The 22,206-nt window shown below is 36.0% G+C and overlaps 1 protein-coding gene across 1 annotated transcript in view; it reads right to left on the minus strand.

The window, feature by feature from the left end:
- Positions 1-22,206, minus strand: part of THSD7B (thrombospondin type 1 domain containing 7B) — an 860,293-nt gene that overhangs the window by 537,885 nt on the left and 300,202 nt on the right. The window contains exon 4 of the mRNA XM_060626021.3: positions 2,321-2,566. Coding sequence (XP_060482004.3) covers positions 2,321-2,566 — 246 coding nt within the window. The remainder of the gene's footprint in view (positions 1-2,320; positions 2,567-22,206) is intronic.

Consider the following 22,206-nt stretch of genomic DNA (forward strand, 5'->3'; position numbering starts at 1 on the left):
AATAGAGGTAAAAATGGAAGGATGTCTATAAATTAACATTTGGAAGAGGTCACTAGCCATTTCATGTAAGGAATGAAGGAAAAGGGGATCAATGTCTATTTCATCATTAAACCCAGATTCTATTCCTAGAAGCCTAATATTGAGAACCCTTCTGAATTAGGCCTCCATAGTGAAAAAGATTTCACATTACCCAGAAGAAATAATTTCCTACCTCTTTAAATTACCATAGTATGCCTTCAAAGGAAAGGAGGTAGTCTCTTTCTGGAGGAAATGAACACACCTCCAAACAGCAACAATAAGGGTTGCCATCTTGGTAGTGCTTCTATGTGCTGAGTACTGAGACTGACAGTTTACATACCTCATCTGCACAACCCTCAACACAGGCAGTATAATTAGACACATTTTATTGAAAAGGGAAATGTCTTATAGAAGTTGTATAGCTTTCCCCAAAACACACAATTAATAAATGATGGTAATATAATTTTGATCCAGGTCTACCCAAAATCAAAAAGAACAAAGATCTCAGGCTTTATGTCATTTCCAAATCCCATGCTGTCCCTTAATATCAGTGTTTTCATTTTATTTTTAGAGAGAGAAAGAGTGTAAGACTGTGAGCACGGGAGGGACAGAGGGAGAAGTAGGAGAATCTTAAGCAGGCCCCACACCCAGCATGGAGCCTGATGTGGACTCCATCTCACAACTGTGAGATCACAGCCTGACCCAAAAATCAAGAGTCAGACACGTAACTGACTGAGCCACCCAGGCACCCCCTAATATCAGTGTTTTTAAAGACTGGACACATACTCACACAACTAGGGAGAATTCTGTGAGACAGTAAGTTAATCTGTAAAGGATAATAAACTACATCTATCTCTTCTGCTTCTGAGGTACAGAATGATATGAATCTAAGGGGTCAACTTGGTAAAAAATGAACAATCAGTATGTGAGGACTTGAATGCACACTGATTTCAATGGTGAAGTGGAGGAAGTGAGTGGCTAAGAATCTGACAACAGGCATTTGTCCCTATATTCCTCTACCCCTGCCCCACCCGATATACACATTATTTCAGGTGCAAGAAATAGCTAAGCTCATCAATAATGCCTGTTGAGTTTGACTGTTAGATTAATTGCTACAAGAAGATATATTTTTGCCTCATTTTACTTTTCACTGGGGAACTGATTCTCAAATTCTACAAACTACAAAAAAACAATAGGAAAGGTCTATCTAAAATAGCTACATATTTAACAGATAGAGCTCAGGGCAGCTGTCCAGCAGGAATTACCACAAATTTGTCCCCCAAAGACTTCTGAATAGCCAGCTGCAAATGACTTATGTCATTATCAGACTTGGCCTACCATAATACAAGAACACAGAGAAAAATATACTGGAGGCCTTCACCAAAGGTCGTACCTACAGTCAGACAAAATATAAACAATATAAAAATATTAAAATACAGCTACTAATCTATGTCAATGTTTTTCTCAAAATTCTCTGCATTGGAGACAATGTCATAGGGTAGCATGTATTAGGGATTGACTCTGTATACATTAGACAATGTATTAGGGGCTGTATATTAGAAACAGTTTCATAGGGTAGCAGTAACATTTAGAGACAGAACTGCATTAGAACTGGGGTGTCACCACCCATTAGCTATGTGACATGAAAAAATATTTAAGCAACAACAGCCTCATTTACAAAATGATGATGCTATGAATAGCCTCTTAACTTGTTACAAAAATCAGGTGTGACATGTCAGGCAATGATAACTAATGGTTATTGAGCAATTATTATGTGCCAGGTTCTGGATGAGGTTAGTACTGCTAAATGAGTAAACTAAGGCACTATACTTAAGTTCCTTGCTGAAGTTCACAAATTTAGAAAATCACAGAAATAGGATTAGAGCCCAGGGAATCAACACAACCCATGCTCTTAAAGCACTGTGCTAGACTGCTTAGTATGGATCTCTATACTGAGTAAAGACACAACAGTTAGAAGTCACAGCTACTGGGGCGCCTGGGTGGCTCAGTCGGTTGAGCATCTGACTTCAGCTCGGGTCATGATCTCACAGTCTTTGAGTTTGAGCCCGCGTCAGGCTCTGTGCTGACAGCTCAGAGCCCGGAGCCTGTTTCAGATTCTGTGTCTCCCTCTCTCTCTGACCCTCCCCTGTTCATGCTCTGTCTCTCTCTGTCTCAAAAATAAATAAACGTTAAAAAATTAAAAAAAAAATCACAGCTACTATTATTATTGTTGAGATCCCTACACCACATAAAATGAGGTTTTGTAGAACACTGAATACTCATGCCAAAGAATGCACAATACCTGGGACATGGCTGCAAAAGTTCTTCAACAATGCAGGCCTCTTTCTCAAGAAGTTCAGGGCATTCCTTTCCACCTCCAATAGCAATGTGCTTCACATTCCGGCTCCTGCTTCTGAATCCTGGTGAGAGACTTCCTGAACGACACGTCTTGGAGCAAGGGCTCCAAGACGACCACTCAGTGGTTTCACAGTCTTTCGGCATGATGCAGGACTGGACAGTCAAAGGGAAGGAGTCTTGTGTGCAAAGGCTGAAAGAATAGAAGAAAAAAAACAGTAGGGTGTAACCAACATTATGAAGTGCCTGTTAAGGGGGAAAAAAAACCCTGAAATTTGATATGAGCTTTCAAAGGATTTTAAAAAATGTTAGAGGCATCATGATAAAATAATGAAGAACATACATCTTAAAAATGTATGTTCTCTTTTATCTGCAACTGTGAAGTGATTTCACTCTAGCAAAACACACATGTACACTTATACCTTGTGCAAAGCATTATGAAAAATAACGACATTACCAGCAACAACCAAACTACAGAGGGAGCCCATATATGCACTGATTGATGAATGGATAAGGAAGATGTGGTACACATATAGAATGGGATATTACTCAGCCATCAAAAAGAATGAAATCTTGCCATTTGCAACAATGACGATGGAGCTAATGTATTATGCTAAGCAAAATCAGTCAATCAAAAAAAGACAAATACCATATGATTTTAGTCATATGTGGAATTAAAGAAACAAAACAGATGAACATGTGGGAGGGCGGGGGAGAGGAAAGAGGGAAACAAACCGCAAGAGATTCTTACTGATAGAGAAAAAACTGAGGGTTGATGGAGGGAAATGGGTGGGGGATGGGATTGATGGGCTAGAGGGGTGATGGGCCTTAAGGAGGCTACTTGTGATGAGCACTGGGTGTTGTAAATGATGAATTCCACTCCTGAAACCAATATCGTACTGTATGTTAACTAGCTAAAATTTAAATGTAAAAAATTAAAATAAAAAAATATAATAAAATACAAAAAAAAAGAAGAAGACGAAGAAGGAGGTTCTTTTAGTGTGTTGTCACCTGCACTATAACTTACAGCTGCCATTTACTGACTGGTTCCCACGTGTCACACACACTGTGCTGTATCTCACAGGTACTTTTTCGCAACAACCCCATGAGTTTATGTATTATTATTTCCAATTGTAGAAAATTTAAGCTCAAGAAGGCTAAAACATTTGTCTAAGGTCAAACAAAGGTAAAGGTAAGCTGTAGAGTATTGATCTATCCACTCTTTTCATTCTGGGCTATGAAAAAACCAAATGTGGTATCATGTTTCCCCACACCATTGGGCTCTGAGCAACAGTTTTCTCATTTGCAAAATTCAGGTGCTATCAAATACTAACAATCTAGTTGGGAAACAAATAAATAAAAAGATGGGATATGTGATAATGTGATGAATTCAACATGAAATCATTTATAATGATGAGGAGAAAAGTTGATGAGTCAGTGATAGACCATCTGGAAAGGCCAGGAGGATGGGAGGGAGTGAGGGGTTCTAAGAGAGAAAGATGTATGAGCTGCATTTCTTTTAAAGATTGATAGGAGCTTCCCAGGCACAGAAAGAAGACTATTTTAGGTCACCAAAATAGTATATTTGAAGCCTTGATATAAAACTTTGTGGGGATGGAAACCAGTGTTATGCCAGAGCTGGATGTACTGTTTCACAAGAACTAACTAGTAACTTTTCACGAATTTTGCAAGCCAGTTGATTTCACTCAGATAGCTTAAAATTGGCCATGGTAGGAGTATTTACACTGCAGAAATCAACAGATGCTACTAATCAAGCCCCCAAGCCCCACCTTACCCTGACGCCCCACCCCCAAGAACAGGTACTTAAACATTTATAAGCACACCAAAGGGGGGGGGGGAGTAAAAACCAATTTGTCAACTGTCATAATTTGTCAATTTATAAAGCATAAAATTCAAAGAGGAAAGTGGATAGATATTAGGTTTGTGAATTCTTCAAAAGTATGTCTGGAAAGACTTCACATCATCAGCTAAGAAATTTGGATTTAACTGAGCATTAAATAATTTTAAGTGAGGAAAATCAGACCCCACCAGGAAAATAATATTTTACATATTAATCAGTGTTCTTATTTTTTTTTTTTTTTACTTTTTTTGTTGTTAGCCTTTTCCTTATTATGTCAAAGGCATCCATTACCTTGGGGAAGAAAAGGATAACTTTGACAGGAACATAAGACAATATATGTTCAAATACTGACTTCCCAAAGTGGGTGAGTGAAACCTGGTGGAGTAATGAACTAATCAGGATTAGGTAATGGTTGTTCTCCATGTTTGTGACTTGTGAAAATAATGCTGATAAGGAAGAGTCACCAACGGGGAAAGGGATTATAGAAGGTGGTGTGCAGGGGAGAATAAAACATGATCAAATTTAAGCAAATTATAGTGAGGTTTCCATATTGATATCTTTCATTCCTTCATGAAGCCATGGAGAGTTAGTGTGGCTTTCAGAAGTCACAATGATATAAGATAAACCTTGTGTGTGTGTGTGTGTGTGTGTGTGTGTGTGTGTATTCAAGTCTATTCAGATCATATTCCTTTCAAAATGAAAAAAGACAATGTATACCTTATTACCATTGCTCACTCCAATGTTACATTTTGGGAGCTTGGGGTTAAGACATACTAGGAAGAACCTGTCTTGAAAATGCCCCACCTATATCAGAATGTACTGTCTCTGTGCCTTGTGGAGGTAGGGGGAGAAGACTGTCTCTTTTGGTGTATAATACAACAGAAACATCAAGAAGTTTCTAGGTTTTCACTTTTCAGAAATTTTTATGGGCTTCCAAATTCATATATTGAAGTACTAACCCTCAGTACCTGAGAATGTGTCTCTATTTGAAGAGTCTTTAGAAAGGGTATTAAGTTAAAATGAGGTCACTAGGGTTGGCCCGAATCCAGTATGAATGGTCTCCTTACAAGAAGAGATTAGGAAACAGATACAGAGAAGGAGGACTATGTGAAGACACAGAGAGAAGACAACTATCTACAAGCAAAAGAGAGCTCAGAAGAAACCAACCTCATTGACACCTGATCTTGAACTCTCCAGACTCCAGAACAGTGAGAAAATTAATTTCTGTTGTTTCAGCCACCAGTGATACTTTGTTAAGGCAGCCCTAGCACACTAATACAAAAATTTAGTGATGTTTTTCAATTTGTGTGTTTTTAGAAATACACAAAATTTGCATGTTTTAGAGAAAAGTCTCACCTTCCAAGATGGACTTAATTCCTTTTATAAAGAAGGTCCCACACAATACAGTTCTCTGTCTACAGTTGTGGTGGTTTGGTTCTTCCCATTTACCAGCTTTCACTCTCTGTTGCTCATCTTCCCCAGAATGACTTTTCCTACTGGATCAGTAGAATGGATAACAAGACTTGCAAGGAGTTGCAGGGAATAATCAGGAAATTTTGCATTTTTGAAAAGGAATCCTAATTTTTGGAACTAGGAAGAGTATACGTTCCACTGATTACATATTTACTTATTTTTTTTAATGTTTATTTATTTTTGAGAGCATGGGCAGGGAAGGGGCAAAGAGAGAGGGAGACAGAGAATCCCAACCAGGCTCCATACTGTCAGCAGAGTTCAATGCAGGGCTCAAACTCATGAACCATGAGATCACGACCTAAGCCGAAACCAAGAGTCAGACGCTTAACCGACTGAACCACACAGGTGCCCATATTTACTTATTTTTAGTGTTATTCTCACAAACCTACCTTCTTGGTTAAAAAAAATCATAAAAGCTGCCACATAGATCCCTGGTCTACTTTGATCAGTGAAATTCCATTTTACTGGAATAGGTAGACAAGCACTAAGTGGTGAATAAGAAATATTTGAGACTTGAAGTTTGCATCACAATATGTTAGCATGACCTTAGTCTCCCGGCTACTTAGCTTCACTATCTGCAGGAAAAAATAATAAAATGTGATTTACTCACCCCCTATCATAGTCATAATAACTTTTAGTATGTGTAAAATCACCTTATAAACTAAAGCCCATAACAAATATTATTGTCTACACATAGAAATGGGAATAAAACTTTTCATAGAAGGTGGTATTTTTAATAAAACAGACATAAACTGTGGATTTGTCTTTTTAAAAAAAGAGATGCTATGTAATTATATCTCCTTGACATTTACAGAACACATCATTTGTAAATTATTTCACAAGTATTCACTGTAAAGGAAATCACTGAAACTAAAAATTACTCTAATAATTCTTACTTCCTATGGAAATATAAGGAAATCTCTTTATTTAGAAAAAAAAGAACAGAAACTCGTATAAGATAAAAACCAAGAGAAAGGTATCTTCCCTTCATCAAAACTTCAACAGTTAAAATAATGTTAAATACCTCAAACATTCAGAAAAGTAGAGTTATATAACACATACTCCAAGACTTTACTAACAGAAATGAACATTTATGTCAAATTTTGTTAAATAAATAAAAAATTACAAATTCAGATAAAGTTCCCTATGTCTCTTGTGATGCATTTCAAGCTGTCTTTTTCAGACACAGCCACTAACCTGACATTGATTTTTAGTATTCTCTACAATGTTTTTATACTTTAGATAAATATGTATATGCTCATAACTATCATATAGCATTCATTGTCTTGCATGTTGCTAAATGTTTTACTTAAATGTTTTATTAAACATATTGTTCTGGAAATTATTTTCCTCACTTAATATTATGACTTTTAGATCTATCTATGTTGACAAATACAGATAATGTTCATTTATTTTTACTGTTTGTATGAGTATATAGCAATTCATTTATTCATTTTCCCATTACTGCACCTTTTGGTTGTGGTTAATTTCTTGCAATTCCAAAGGATTATAAATTGAGCCTCTTTTTATGTCTCTGTCCTACACATGTGTAAAATATTTTCTTCAGTATTTTTGCCTTGAGTTGGGCCATAAATATTCATATAATCAAATGTACTGGGTATTATGAGATTTCTCCTTTCTTACATGCCTTAAAGAGGTATTATCAGACTTACTTTTTTCAAAATGTTGGAAAATTACATTTGTTTTTTGAGCTTACCATTGAGCTTTATATTCTTCTTGAATCTTTAATGACTATTCAGACTTCATCTCTTGTGAAGTGACCGTTCACATTGTTTGTCCATTAGGGTAGACTGCCTAACGCTCACCTTTTTCCCAAGATGGGAATTCCCCTGTCCTTGCTTCATTGTATAGACCTGGATGTTAGCTCCATGAAAGCTGATTGGAGGAAGGGAACTGTCAGGGCACTCTCACAAACTACGTATAGATCTTCATTCCATCTGCATGTTCACAGAATGATGTTTCATATTTACACTACATTCTATAGGTAAGGGAGTAACTTTTAGGCCTATTGGACACATCTATCATCAGAGTTACTTAGCGCCTATAATTGTTAGGCCTCCCAAGAATCTTGTATTAATGGGGCGCCTGGGTGCCTCAGTCAGTTAAATGTCCGACTTCAGCTCAGGTTGTGATCTCATCATCCGTGAGTTCAAGCCCCCTGTCAGGCTGTGTGTTGACAGTTCAGAGCCTGGAGCCTGCTTCAGATTCTGTGTCTCCCTCTCTCTCTGCCCCTCCAGCACTCACACTCTGTCTCTGTCTCTCAAAAATGAATAAACGTTAAAAAAAAGAATCTTGGGGCACCTGGGTAGCTCAGTCAAACGTCTGACTACAGCTCAGGCCATGATCTCATGGTTTGTGAGTTCGAGCCCCATGTCAGGCTCTGGGCCGTGGAGCCTGCTTCGAATTCTGTGTCTCCCTCTCTCTATCTCTCTCTCTGCCCCTCCCCTGCTCTCTTTCTCTCTCAGAAAATGAATAAAACATTAAAAAAAAATTTTTAAAAAGAATCTTGTATTAGAATCAAATAGGTTGTGGTAATAAACCCTGAAATCTGAACGATTTAGCAAAATAACTGTTCATTTTCCTTTTGCATACAGCTCAGTGCGAACTCTCCTAGGAAGCACTCTACCTGAAGACTTAAGGGTCTAGTTTGTGTTCATCTTATATATTCACTGTCTAGAATACACGGCTTCCACATGGAGCTTCAGGAAGGGAAGGCAGAGAAGGAAGATGGCCCAAAGTGATTTAGAACTTTAGCCTAGAAGTGGCTTACATTACTTCTGTCTACATTTCATTGGCCAAATCAGTCAAATGGCTCCAATATAACTGCATAGAAGACAGTGAAATATCTTCCTCCATGCCCCGGAAGAGGCGAAAATGTGATAACCACATAGCTGTGTGTCTCCTCCAGCTGCGCCATGTAAACTGATTTGCTTCCTGCAGATCTTTCAACTGCAAGGGAACTCTCAGCTGGTTTCCACTCCGCTCGGTGAAAACCCTCATCCGTCTGCTTCCCGGCTCCCAACATTTGGTGACATTTCTATTTAGCTGCCAGATCCTTCCCTATTATACTCATCCTTGAGAGTTTATGCCTTTTTTATTCCTTTACTGTTAGGTAAGTGGGGTTCTAGAATATAGCAGTGATAAATGATTATGTTCATCTTGCCATATTTAACAAGAAGCCTGAAAAGTTACTTGACACAGAGTTTTGTTAAAGCCACATAAGGATCCAATCTATAAATTAACAAATTCCCGAAGAGCTAAATCTACACGACACATGGAAAACTTACTGGTTAGAAGTCATTAAAATGTATGAGTAAAGTATCAAATATTGGAAGTATGTTCATTTTCATTAATCTTATTCTAAATTATGTAGTTTGTTTATAGAATCTAATACTTCCAAAATATGTTATGTAGTTAAAAAGTTATTTTTATGGAAGTGAAACTGCAACTAATCTGGGCCATTTGAAAGCAGTTATTCTAATGATTTAGCAAAAGCACTGCTATCCATCTGGTAGCAGCTCACCCAATCACAGCAGACTAACAAGAGAACAGTGGCTTTGAGCTAACAGATTCTAACTTAGAGAATGATCGCAAGATTACATCATGAAAATAACACTGGGGAATAAAATGTGAATGGAGAAATGAAGAGAAATGAACCAGAACTGAGATTGGCTTAAAAAAGAATACATTTGGGAAATAAGATAGAATACATGTTACTTATTTTAATGATTTTGACTCCAAACTAGTAGCATTTTTCTGACACTGGTCAAACTAATTGGGATATCTGAAAAGAGAATAAGAATGATAGCCCAAAGAAGAAAAAACAGGCACATAGCATAAGTCTTATGTGAAACTCTGGATATTTTAGAAAGTGGACTAAAATGCAGAATGCCTATGACAATGTAAGATACAGCAGGTAAAGACATTCAAGTAAGCAGAGTTTCTAAAATGTTGTCTGGAAGACAATTTTGAAAATGTAAGAGTTTAAAATTACGAAGAAAAAATATTAAGGATTACTGAGAAATTTTAGCTGGAAGATTAGGAGTTTACTTTTTTTCTATAACCTGCTTTTTTGGCCAAATTCATCTGAGGTAAAAGATGTCTTGTTTAACAAAAAGTATGTTTACATTAGGTTAGAATGTGGAACCAAGGGGATGCTACTTAAGTTACTTAACTTTTTTTCTTTCTGATTCTCAATAAAATAAAACCAACCTATTGAAATGCCTCTGAATTTTTTCCCAGTTTTATCGAAAAATAACTGACATACATCACTATGTAAGTTTAAAACATACAGCATGATAGTTTGATTTATGTTACTGTGAAATGATGAACACAATAGGTTTAGCTAATGTCCATCTTACCAGATAGATAAAATAAAAATATAAAGAAGAAAAGAAAAAGTAAAAAAAAAAATTTCTTTTTGTGATGAGGACTCTTAGGATTTACTCTTTTTTTCTTTTAAAATGTTTATTTATTTTGAGAGAGAGAGAGCACGAGCAGGGGAGGGGCAGAGAGAGAAAAGCAGAGAGAATCCCAAGCAGGCTCTGTGCTGTCAGTGCAGAGCCTGATGTGGGGCTCGATTCCACAAACTGTGACATCATGACCTGAGCTAAAATCAACACTGACTCAACTGACTGAGCCACCCAGGCACGCATAGGATTTACTCTCTGAACTTTCCTATATATCACAGAGCAGTGTCAGCTATAGTCATCATGCTACGTATTACATCCTTATGTACCTATGTACGTATTTATTTACTTATTTATTTTAAAACTGGAAGTTTTTATCTTTTGACCACCTTCCTCTGTTTCTACCACCTCCCCACCCTCTGTCTCTGGCAAGCATAAGTCTGATCTCTTTTTCTAGGAGGGTTTGTTTTTTTGTTTGTTTAAGATTATACACTGTGTCTCCATTTCTCTCTGCTCCTCCCCTACTTTCACTCTCTCTCTCTCAAAAATAAACATTAAAAAACATTTTTTTAAAAAAGATTACACATATACGTGAGACCATGTAGTATTTATCTTTTCTGCCTGATTTATTTCATTTAGCATAATGCCTTCAAGGTCCATCCATGTCTTCACAAATGGTAGGGTTTTCTCATTTCTTCTGCTTGAATAATATCCAATTATACTAATTTAATACAATATATATAGTACGTGTATATATACACATGTATATATACATCTGTATACATATGTGTGTGTGTGTACACAAAGATACAACACACACACTCTACAATCCACATTTTCTTTATCCATGCATCCATCAATGGACACTTAGGTTGTGTCAATGAATGGTTATTATACATATGCTGCTATGAACATGGGGGTGAAAGTATCTTTTTAATTTTTTTGTAATGTTTATTTATTTTTGTGTGAGAGAGACAGAGTGGGGGAGGACAGAGAGAGAGTGAGACACAGAATCCAAAGCAGCTCCAGGCTCTGAGTGATCAGCACAGAGCCCGACGCAGGGCTCAAACGCACGAACCTTGAGATCATGACCTGACCCGAAGTCGGATGCTCAACCGACTGAGCCACCCAGGTGCCCCTGAAGATATCTTTTTAAAGTTAGTGGTTTCATTTCTTTTGGATATATTCTCAGAAATGGAATTGAAAGGCCATACTGTAGTTCAATTTTTATTTTTGAGGATCCTTCACACTGCTGTCCAAGTTACAATCCCACCAACGGTACACAAGGGCTCTCTTTCCCCACATCCACACCAGCATTTAACTCTTGTCTTTTTGATGGTGGTCATTCTAACACACATGAGGTAATATCTCAATTTTAATGTGTATTTCTCTAATTACTAATGATGTTGAGCATCTTTTTATATATCTGTTGGCCATTTGAGTATCTTCTTTGAAGAAATGTTTATTCAGTTCCTTTGCCAATTTTTAAATTGGAGTATGTATTATGTATGTATGTATGTACGTATGTCTGTATGTACATATGTATTGAGTTGTATGAATTCTTTAAATATATTGGATATTAACTCCTTATCAGATACAAGGTTTGCAGATACTTTTTTCCCCATTCTGTATGTTATCTTTTCATTTTGTTGATAGTTTCTTTTGCTATGCAGAAAAAAAACTTTTTTAGTTTTATATAGCCCCACTATATATTTTATTTTGTTTCTTGCTGTTAAGGTGTTACATCCAAAAAATCATTACCAAGATCCATGTCAAGGAGTGTTATTCTCTATTTTGTTTCTGGGATTTTCATGGTTTCATGTCTGATATTTAACTCTTTAATCTATTTCAAGGGAAATTTTGCAAGTGGTATAAAATATGGGTTGAGTTTCATTCTTTTACAATATGGTACCCAATTATCCCAGAACCACTTATTGAAGAAACTTTCTTTTTTCCATTAAGTATTCTAGCTCCACTGTCAAATATTACTTGACCATATATGTTTGGGTTAATTTCTGGGCCCTTAATTCTGTTCCATTGGTCCATTTATCTGTTTTTATTCCAGTACCATACTATTTTGATGACTATAACTTTTTCTAAGTTTATTGATTTATTGTGAGAGACAGAAAGAAAGTGGAAGGGTCAAAGAGAGGAAAAGAGAAAGAATCCCAAGCAGGCTTCACACCATTGACACAGGGCTTGATGAGAAGCTCGAACTCTCGAACCATAAGATCATGACCTGAGCCAATGGCGTCAATGCTTAACCGATTGAGCCACCCAGGTGCCCATGATAACTATAGATTTATAGTATAGATGGAAATAAAAAAGTGTCCTGCCTCCTGCTTTTTTCTTCTTATGATTTATTTGGCTCTCTAGGGATTTCTGTGATCCATATAAACTTCAGGAGTATTTTCAATTTCTGTAAAAAATGTCATTGAAATCCTCATAGGGATAACATAATCTATAAATGGCTTTTGGTAATATTGACATTTTAACAATATTAATTCTGCTAACCCAGGAACATGAAATACCTTTCCATTTATTTGTGTCTTCTTTGATTTGTCATCAATGTTAGATCTTTCAACTCCTTATTTAAGTATGTTCCTAAGCATTTTAACGTTTTTGATGTCATTGTAAAATAGGATTTATTTTTTTATTTTTCAAAAATTTTGTTGTTAATGTATGGAAATGCTAGTAATTTTTGAATATTCATTTTGTATCCTGTAACTTTACTGAATTTATCGATCATATCTAACAAGTGGTGTGTTTTTTTTGTTTCATTTTGTTTTAGGTTTTTTTGGTTGAATCTTTAGGATTTTCTATACAAAGATGTCATCTGCAAATAGAGACAATTTTACTTCTTCCTTTTTAATTCTCATACCTTTATTTTTTCTTACCTGATTGCTCTAGCTAGGACTTCTAGTACTATGTTGAATAGAACTGATGAAAGTGGACACCCTTGTCTTGTTCCTGATATTAGAGAAAAAACTTCCAACTTTTCAAAACTGTGTTTGATGTTAGCTGTGGAATTTTCACATAATGCCTTTACTATGTTGAGATATGTTCCTTATATACCTAATTTATTAAGAATTTTTATCATAAATGGATGTTGAATTTTGTCAAATGCTTTTTCTGCATCTACTGAGATTCTTTCTTTCCATTAATGTAATGTATCACATTGATTGATTTGTGTGTATTGAAACATATTTGCATCCAGAAATAAATCCCACCTGATCATAGCATACCATCATTTTAATGTGTTGCTAATTTCAGTTTGTTAGTATTTTATTGAGAATGTTTGCATCAATATTTATCAGGGTTATTGACCTATAGTTTTCTTTTCTAGCTGTGTCCTTTCCTGGTTTTGGTATCAGGATAGTGCTAGCCTCCTAAAATGAGTTTGGGACTGTTCCATCCTCTTTAATTTTTTGGAAGAGTTTGAGAAGGAATTGTGTTGATTCCTTTTCAAATGTGTGGTAAAATTCACCAGAAAAGTCATCTGGGCCTGGGCACTTCTATGTTGAGTGATTTTTGATTACTGAATCAATCTCCTTTATAGTAACTGGTGTACGAGATTTTCTGTTTCTTCCTGATTTAGTCTTAGTAAATCGTATGTTTCTAATAATTTTCCCATTTCTTCTAGGTTGTCCAGTTTGTCGGATTATAGCTATTCAGAGTGGTCCTTCATGATCCTATCAATTTCTGTTGTATCAGTTTTTAACAACTCTTTTTTCACTTATAATTTCTAAATTAGAAGTTACTATATTTTTTCTTTGGCTAATCTAGCTATGGGTTTGTTAATTTTGTTTATCTTTTCAAATAACCAACTCTGTTTACTAATCTTTTATATTGGTTTTCTGTTCTCTATTTCATTTATGTCTGCTCTAATATCTATTAATTATTTTATTTGACTAACTTTGGGCTCAGTTTGTTTTCCTTTCCCATATTCTTTAAGGGTCAGAGCTAGGTTGTTTATTAAGGATCTTTTTTGCTTCCTAATGTAGACATTTACTGCTATAAACTTCCCTCTTAGAACTGCTTTTGCTGTATCCTATAAGTTATGGGATATGGTATGTTGTTTTTCTTCATTTGTCTTTCTTGAGGAAACTTTTTTTAAGTATCTATTTATTTTTTGGGAGAGTGCAATTGGGTGGGGATGGGGCACAAAGAGGGGGACAGAGGATCTGAAGTGGGTTCTGCACTGACAGGCTGATATCAGTGAGCCTGATGTGGGGCTCAAACTCATAAACTGGGAGATCATGACCTGAGCCAAAGTTGGATGTTCAACTGAGACACCCAGGTGCTCCGAGGAAACATTCTTTATTTCTCCTTTCCTTTATTCTTCAATCCGCTGGTTGTTCAGGACAGTGTTGTCTAATATCCATGTGTTTGTAATTTTTCTAGTTTTCCTCTTATTACTGATTTCAAGTTTCATGCCATCATGGACACAGAAGACACTGATATGATATCAATCCTGTTGAATTTTCTAAGACTTGCTTTCTGGCATAACATGTGTTCTAATCTATATAACATTCCATGTTTATGTGAAAGGAATGCGTAGGGGCATCATGGTGGCTCATTCAGTTGACCGTCCTGCTCTTGATTTCAGCTTAGGTCACGATCCCAGGGTCATGGGATCAAGCCCCACGTTGGGCTCCATGTTCAGCTAGGAATTCTCTCCCTCTCTTTCTCTCTCTCTCTTTCTTTAAAAAAGTAAAAAAAAAAAAAAAACATACATAAAGAAAAGAACATGTATTCTGATTCTGCTGTTGTTGGATAGAATGTTCTGTGTGTGCCTGTTAGGTCTATTAGGTCTACAGTGCTATTCAAATCTGCCCTTTCCTCAATCAACAAAAACTAAAAGGCAACCGACAGAATGGGAAAAGATATTTGCAAATGACATATCAGATAAAGGGTTAGTATCCTAAATCTATAAATAACTTACCAAACTCAACACCTGAAAAACAAATAATCCAGTGAACAAGTGGGCAGAAGACATGAATAGACACTGTTCCAAAGAAGACATCCAGATGGCCAACAGACACATGAAACGATGCTCAATGTCACTCATCATCAGGGAAATACAAATCAAAGCCACAATGAGATACCACCTCACACCACTCAGAGCAGCTAAAATGAACAATTCAAGAAACTGCAGATGCTGGCGAGGATGTGGAGAAACAGGAATCCTCTTGCACTGTTGGTGGGAATGCAAACTGGTGCAGCCGATCTGGAAAACAGTGTGGAGGTTCCTCAAAAAATTAAAAATAGAACTACCCTATAACCCAGAAATAGCACTACTATAAATTTATCCAAGGGATATAGGAGTGCTGATTCATAGGGGCACATGTACCCCAATGTTTATAGCAGCACTTTCAACAATAGCCACATTATGGAAAGAGCGTAAATGTTCATCAACTGATGAATGGATAAAGAAGATGTGGTTTATATATACAATGGAATACTACCTGGCAATGAGAAAGAATGAAATCTGGCCATTTGCAGCAATGTGGATGGAACTGGAAGGTATTATGCTGAGTGAAATAAGTCAAAGGACAGATAATCATATGTTTTCACTCATACGTGGATCTTGAGAAACTTAACAGAAGTCCATGGGAGAAAGGAAGGGGAAAAAATAGTTACAAACAGAGAGGGAGGGAGGCAAACCACAGTAGATTCTTAAATACGGAGAACAAACTGAGGGGGTGAGGGAGAGGGGAAAATGGGTGATGGGCATTGAGGAGGGCACTTGTCGGGATGAGTGCTGGATGTTGTATGGTAGCCAATTTGACAATAAATTATATTAATGAAAAAGCAAAAAAAACAAATTTGCTGTTTCCTTATTGACTCTCTGTCTGGATGATTTATACACTGTTGACAGGTATTAAAGTCCCCAACTATTACTGTATTACTGTTTATTCTCCTGTTAGGTTTGTTAGTATATGCTTTATATACTTACGTGCTATAATACTGGGCACATAAATATTTATAATTGTTATATGTTCTTGATGTATTGACCTAATTATCACTATATAATGACCTTCTTTGTCTCTTTCACCATATTTAGTTTAAGTTTATTTTGTCTGATATAAGTATAGGTACCCTGGATTTTTTTTTTATTGCCATTTGCTTGAAATACTTTTTTCCATCCCTTCACTCTAAGCCTATGTGTGTTATTAGGGCTAATGTGAGTCTCTTCTTGGTAGCGTTTTGTTAGATCTTGTATGTTTTTTTTTCTCCATTCTGCCATTTTATATGTCTTAAATTTAAAGTAACTATTGTTAAGTAAGGACTTACTGTTCTTATATCGTTAATGGTTTTCTGTTTGTTTTGTAGATTCAAAGTTCCTTATTTTTTATTCTATTGTCTTTTTGTGTGTTTTGATATCTTTGGGCAGTATTCTTTGTCTTAATCAAGTTCTTTTGCATAGTTACTACAGGATTTTCCCTTGTGGTTGCCAGGAGACTTACATAAAATATCTAAAATTTATAGCAACCTCTTTCTTTAAACTGGTAACTTCGATGGAACTCACAAACTTTATGCTCACTACCCCCACTTACATTTCAGGTTTTTGCTATTATAATTTACATGCTTTTTCTTTTTTATTGAGTAGTTAATAAGAGATTGTTGTAGTCATTATTTTTACTATATCCTTTCTTTAACTTTTAAACCAGAGTTGTAAAGTGATCTATGCACCACTGTTAACATATTGCAAAATTTAACTATGGCTATATATTTATCATTACCAGTGAGTTTTGTTTTCTTTCTTTTTTTTTTTTTTTTTTTTTTTTTTTCTTTTTACATATCTTTTTATGTTTCCATGATGATAATTAGTGTTGTTTACTTCCACTCAAAGAATTCCTTTTAGCAATTCTTGTAAGGCAGGTTTGGTTGTAATAAACTCCCTCAGCTTTTGTTTGTGTGAGAAAGTTGTTATCCTTCCTTCATTCTGAAGAGCCTCACCAGGTATAGAGTTGTTAGTTGACATCTTCGTTTTTCCTTCAATATTTTGAATATATCATCTCATTCCCTCCTGACCTGAAACGTTTCCTCTTAATTTCTTATTTTTACTTACGTGATTTTAAACTTTTCAATAGGTGATAAAACTAACATCATGCACTAATTCTAAAATAGCAATGTGAAATTTTATTTTTTTAATGTTTATTTATTTTTGAGAGAGAGAGAGAGAGAGAATACAGTGGGGAGGGGAAGAGAGAGAGAGAAAGAGATTGGGAGACCCAGAATCTGAAGCAGGCTTCAGGTTCTGATCTGTCAGCACAGAGCCCAATGCGGAGCTCAAACCCACAAACTGTGAGATCATGATCTGAGCCTAAGTCGGATGCTTGAATGACTGAGCCACACAGGAGCCCAATAAAATTATATTTTAAATATGATGTTCAGGGGTGGCTGGGTGGCTCACTTGGCTAAGCATCCAACTCGTAATTTCAGCTCAGGTCCTGGTAGGATCAAGCTCCGCCTCGGGCTCTGGGCTGACAGCATGGAGCCTGCTTGGGATTCTCTCTCTTCCTCTCTCTCTGCTCCTCCCCTGCTCACACACACTCTCTCTCTCTCTCCCTCTCTCAAAATAAATAAATAAATATTATAAAATAATAAGCAAAAAAACAAACAAACAAAGCTGCTCAGTTGGTTGGGTGAGAAGGACAAATTGTGCTATAAATACAAAGATAAGCACAGAGATATATTGAGATATGAAATTTTTAGAAGGAATGTCCTTGAAAGTGATATTATATTAAAATGGAATGTTTTTAGTATTGTGATCATTTCCTGTTTCTAGAAAACATTATTATTCAACATTGATTCAACATTTGCACATGTAGTGCAAATTCCAGAATAAAATGAATTCTATTTTCTCCAAATTTCTTAGAATACCAAGAAAGATAAGTAAGTACATATTTTTGGATGTGTGTGTAAGCAGTTAAAGATAAAAACCGTATTAGCAATGACCTGAAGGTCTTAGCCACTACCCTCTTTTTAGAGAAGTAAACTGATGTTCTAAAAAAATCACTCTAATAGGCACACATGAAAGAACAGAATGGTCAAGATTTAAAATTAAATCCCTGTCTTTTAGGCCAAAATTAAGTTTACAGGCAATCCATGTGAGAGTTCTTCTGGTTACCAACTCAAATTTATAAGATCTGACAGTGCATTGAAAACAAAACATAAAAAGCCTATCATGACTTCTAGGTTTGCAGAACAAAGGCAGTTGCCTAACTATGAATTTCTTCCACCACCACTGCACCAAAAAATTATCAAAAAGAAAAGCAAATAAAACCACACATGACCCTATGTTCACCATTGCTAGAGACAGAGAACATGAACATCCATACACACACACACACACACACACACACACACACACACACATGCACACCTTCAAATTATGTATAAGTAGAAAAGTTCTAACAGATTACTCACTGACCACCTACAGATGCAACCTACTGGTTGGAGAAAGTAAGAGAGGAACATCCCAAGAGATTCTATGCAAAAGACTACAGAGGAGTGAAAGGTTTGAGCAAAGTGCAGACAAATCATTTCAATAAGAAGAAAGTTCACCAATAACTTCAAAATACAGAATATGGGTCAGAACATGGTAGCCTGCAGTGCACATACAGACAAGGGCCCTGGAAGTGACAGTCTTAGAGAAGCATCCCCTGGGGGATTATCATACAGAGAGAAAATGGCTGGTAGGTCTTAGAGAGGAGGCAAGGAAGGGAAGGAAGGAAATAGAGGGAGGAAACAAAGGATCCTATGGAAGCAAACATGAAACAAGGCATACCAATCTTCCCCGACCACTACCACTCACAACAACATCCATAAATAAAACTTCACAAAAGAGGGCAAAACTGACAGAGAATATTTTTGAAACAGACGCTGTGTTCAAGAAATGAATAAGAACAGATATAAAGCAGACTACATCCATTCAAAACTATAAAGAAAAATCAGAAAGTGTACAAGATTTTTTGCTGGTAAGCAGTATCCTCTAGCACCAATGACAGGAATGAAGCTAAAAATATATTGAAATATAGCACAAGAAACTACAGTAAATATCCTCAAACAAACATGTGGAGATATTTTAAAAACCTACTTGAATCAGAAATATAGAAGCTAAGACCAGAATGGACAAAAAAAAAAAAAAAAAGAAGAAATAAAATAAAAGGAGACTTAATTGAACTAAGGGGGAAAACACACACACACACACACACACACACACACACACAGAAGAAAAGATCACTTCAAAAAACAAATAGAGAATTACAAGATGCCCATGAAAGAAAAGATTCAAATGAACACAAAATATAGGCTACTGAAAAAGTACAACAGAAAAAAACAAAGAGAAATAAGACGAGGTAAGGAAGGAAGAAAAGTGGACCAGAGAAAGTGGAATCAATAATAGGAAGTGGATGGGACGCCCGGGTGGCTCAGTCCATTAAATGTCTAACTTCATCTCAGGTCATGATCTCACAGTTCATGAGTTTGAGCCCTGCGTTGGGCTCTGTGCTGACAGCTCAGAGGCTGAAGCCTGCTTTGGATTCTGTCTCTCCCTCTCTCTGCCTCTCCTCTGTTCATACTCTCTCTTTCTCTCAAAAATAAATACACAATAAAAAAAATTTTTTTTAATAATGGGAAGTGGAAAGTAGGCAAGAAAGTCCAATATATTAGATGTCCCTTGAGGGGAAATACATTAGAATAAATATGTGTTTAAAAATATAATCTAAAAATATTTTCTAAAAATAAAAGAAAACCTAAATTGTATACATTGAAATCTATACATTTCTATACACCAAGAAATCTGACCCAGAACAATCAACTCTGAGATACAAACTAGAAAAACTACTATAACTTAAAGTAAAGAAAAGTAACCAGACAAAAAGATAAAATAATTAACAAAGGCCAAAAAATAAACTGGCGACCAGGCTTTTCAGACACAACATACAAATCAAGGCTGCAGGGAAGTAGTGATTACCAAGAAACGTAAAGAGAAAATGTGAACCAAGAATATTATATCCTGCTGAGCTGTTCTTCAAATAGTTTTTAACCTACCAAATTCAGGAAATACTTTATATGTTGTGACATACCATAGTAATCCACTGGATGTTGGGCTGTATCCCACCAAAGGCCATTTGGAAGGCTTTGGCTAAATGACTGAACTGAAGCATTTCATATATATAACTGTAAAACTAAGATTATACTGAGCGTGTGTAGAAGAATAATATGTAAATATTATATGTGTTGACAAGTAGAAAGAATTCACCTAAAATATAAAGGGTAAGAAAGAGAAAAATGGAAAAGTAGAATAAGATAGAAAAGAGTAATTTAAAACTATCATAACACAGGGGTGCTTGGGTGGCTCAGTCAGGTAAGCCTATGACTCTTGATCTCAGCTCAGCTCTTGATCTCAGGGTCATGAATTTCAGCTCTGCATTGGGCTCCATGCTGGGCGTGAAGGCTATTTTAAAAAGAAAAGAAAGAGGGTAGGGGTGCCTGTGTGGCTCAGTCGTTAAGCTGCCAACTTTGGCTCAGGTCATGATCTCATAGTTCATGAGTTTGAGCCCCCTGTTCGGCTCTGTGCTGACAGCTCAGAGCCTGGAGCCTGCTTCTGATTCTGTGTCTCCCTCTCTCTCTGCCCCTCCCCTGCTAGTCTCTCTCTCTCTCTCTCTCTCTCTCTCTCTCTCTCTCTCTCTGTCTCTCTCTCTCTCTCAAAAATAAGTAAACATTTTTAAAAAATTTTAAAAGAGGGTAAAACTAACATAACACATACTAATAACTTAGGTTAGATAAAGGAGAGGAAAAGGCACTATAAAAAGAGTTAATATAAATATAGTCCTTAGAACAAAAATACAAGCATTCCTAAATACAAAAACTATATTTAAAAGCAAGATGTATATTCCAAATAAAGACACATAGTAAATACGACATTATATACACTATAATTCAACATAAGATGACAGAACTGAGACCAGTCAAGAGTCATATCAACCAGTGTGAAGTTAATTCATTTGTTAAAAGAAATTTAATGTTTATATCCACTCACAAAGCAAAATCCAACTCCATGCTGATGGTGAATATGAGACATACTTAAAGTATGGTGATTCGGGGCATCTGGGTGGCTTAGTCGGTTAAGTGTCCAACTTCCGCTCAGGTCATGATCTCACAGTTCATGTGTTCAAGGCCCACATGGAGCTCTCTGCTATCAGTGCAGAGCCAGCTTCAGATACTCTGTCCCCCTCTTTCTCTGCCTCTCCTCTGTACACACTGTTTCTCTCTCTCTCTGTGTCTCAAAAATAAACATTTTTTTAAAGTGTGGTGATTGGAAAAGGCTAAAAATAAAGGGATAGACAAAGGTTTATCAGGCAAATGAAAACAAAAAGAATGCACGCGTTGCAGTCTTCATATCAAACAAAGTGAAATTGCCTAAAAATGATTAGAAGAGTCAAATAAGCATACCTGATAATGTTAAAAGCTACATTCCACAGTGAAGAGCAGTTTTTAATGTCCGTGTGCCAAATAATATAAGCAACCGTGCACAGAAAAAAATATATAAGATGCAGAAGAAACAGACACAAATGCTAATAATAGGGAATCTAACAATCGTTTTCAGTCTAAGGACAAGTGGACAAAACATAAGTAAAGATATTAAAAAACCTAAATTGTATAATCAGTAAGGTACATATATAATCACACCAATAATAGAAGATAAACCTTCTTAAGTGTACAGAGAACATTTATAAAGATTGCTCATAGATTATAACACAAAGAAAACATCAGTAGGTTGTATGAAATAGAAATATCATAATTATTAAGATAAGTTAAATACCCTATCCAAAACCATTTCTTAGAAAAAGAACAAAAATAAATACAAATGAAGCATGAGGAAGTAAATAATGAAGAAAAATGTCAAAATTAGTGAGGCAAGGAACATAAAAACAGTAGGCCGAGTTAATAATCCAAAATCTTGTTTTGTTTAAAAACATTAACCAGAATACAAACCACTAGTTTAAATAATAACTGAAGAGATAAAGGATAGATATATAAAAATTTAAAAATGAC

This window comes from Panthera onca, chromosome C1 (genome assembly GCF_046562875.1).
Source record: "Panthera onca isolate mPanOnc1 chromosome C1, mPanOnc1 haplotype 2, whole genome shotgun sequence".
NCBI lineage: Eukaryota > Metazoa > Chordata > Mammalia > Carnivora > Felidae > Panthera > Panthera onca.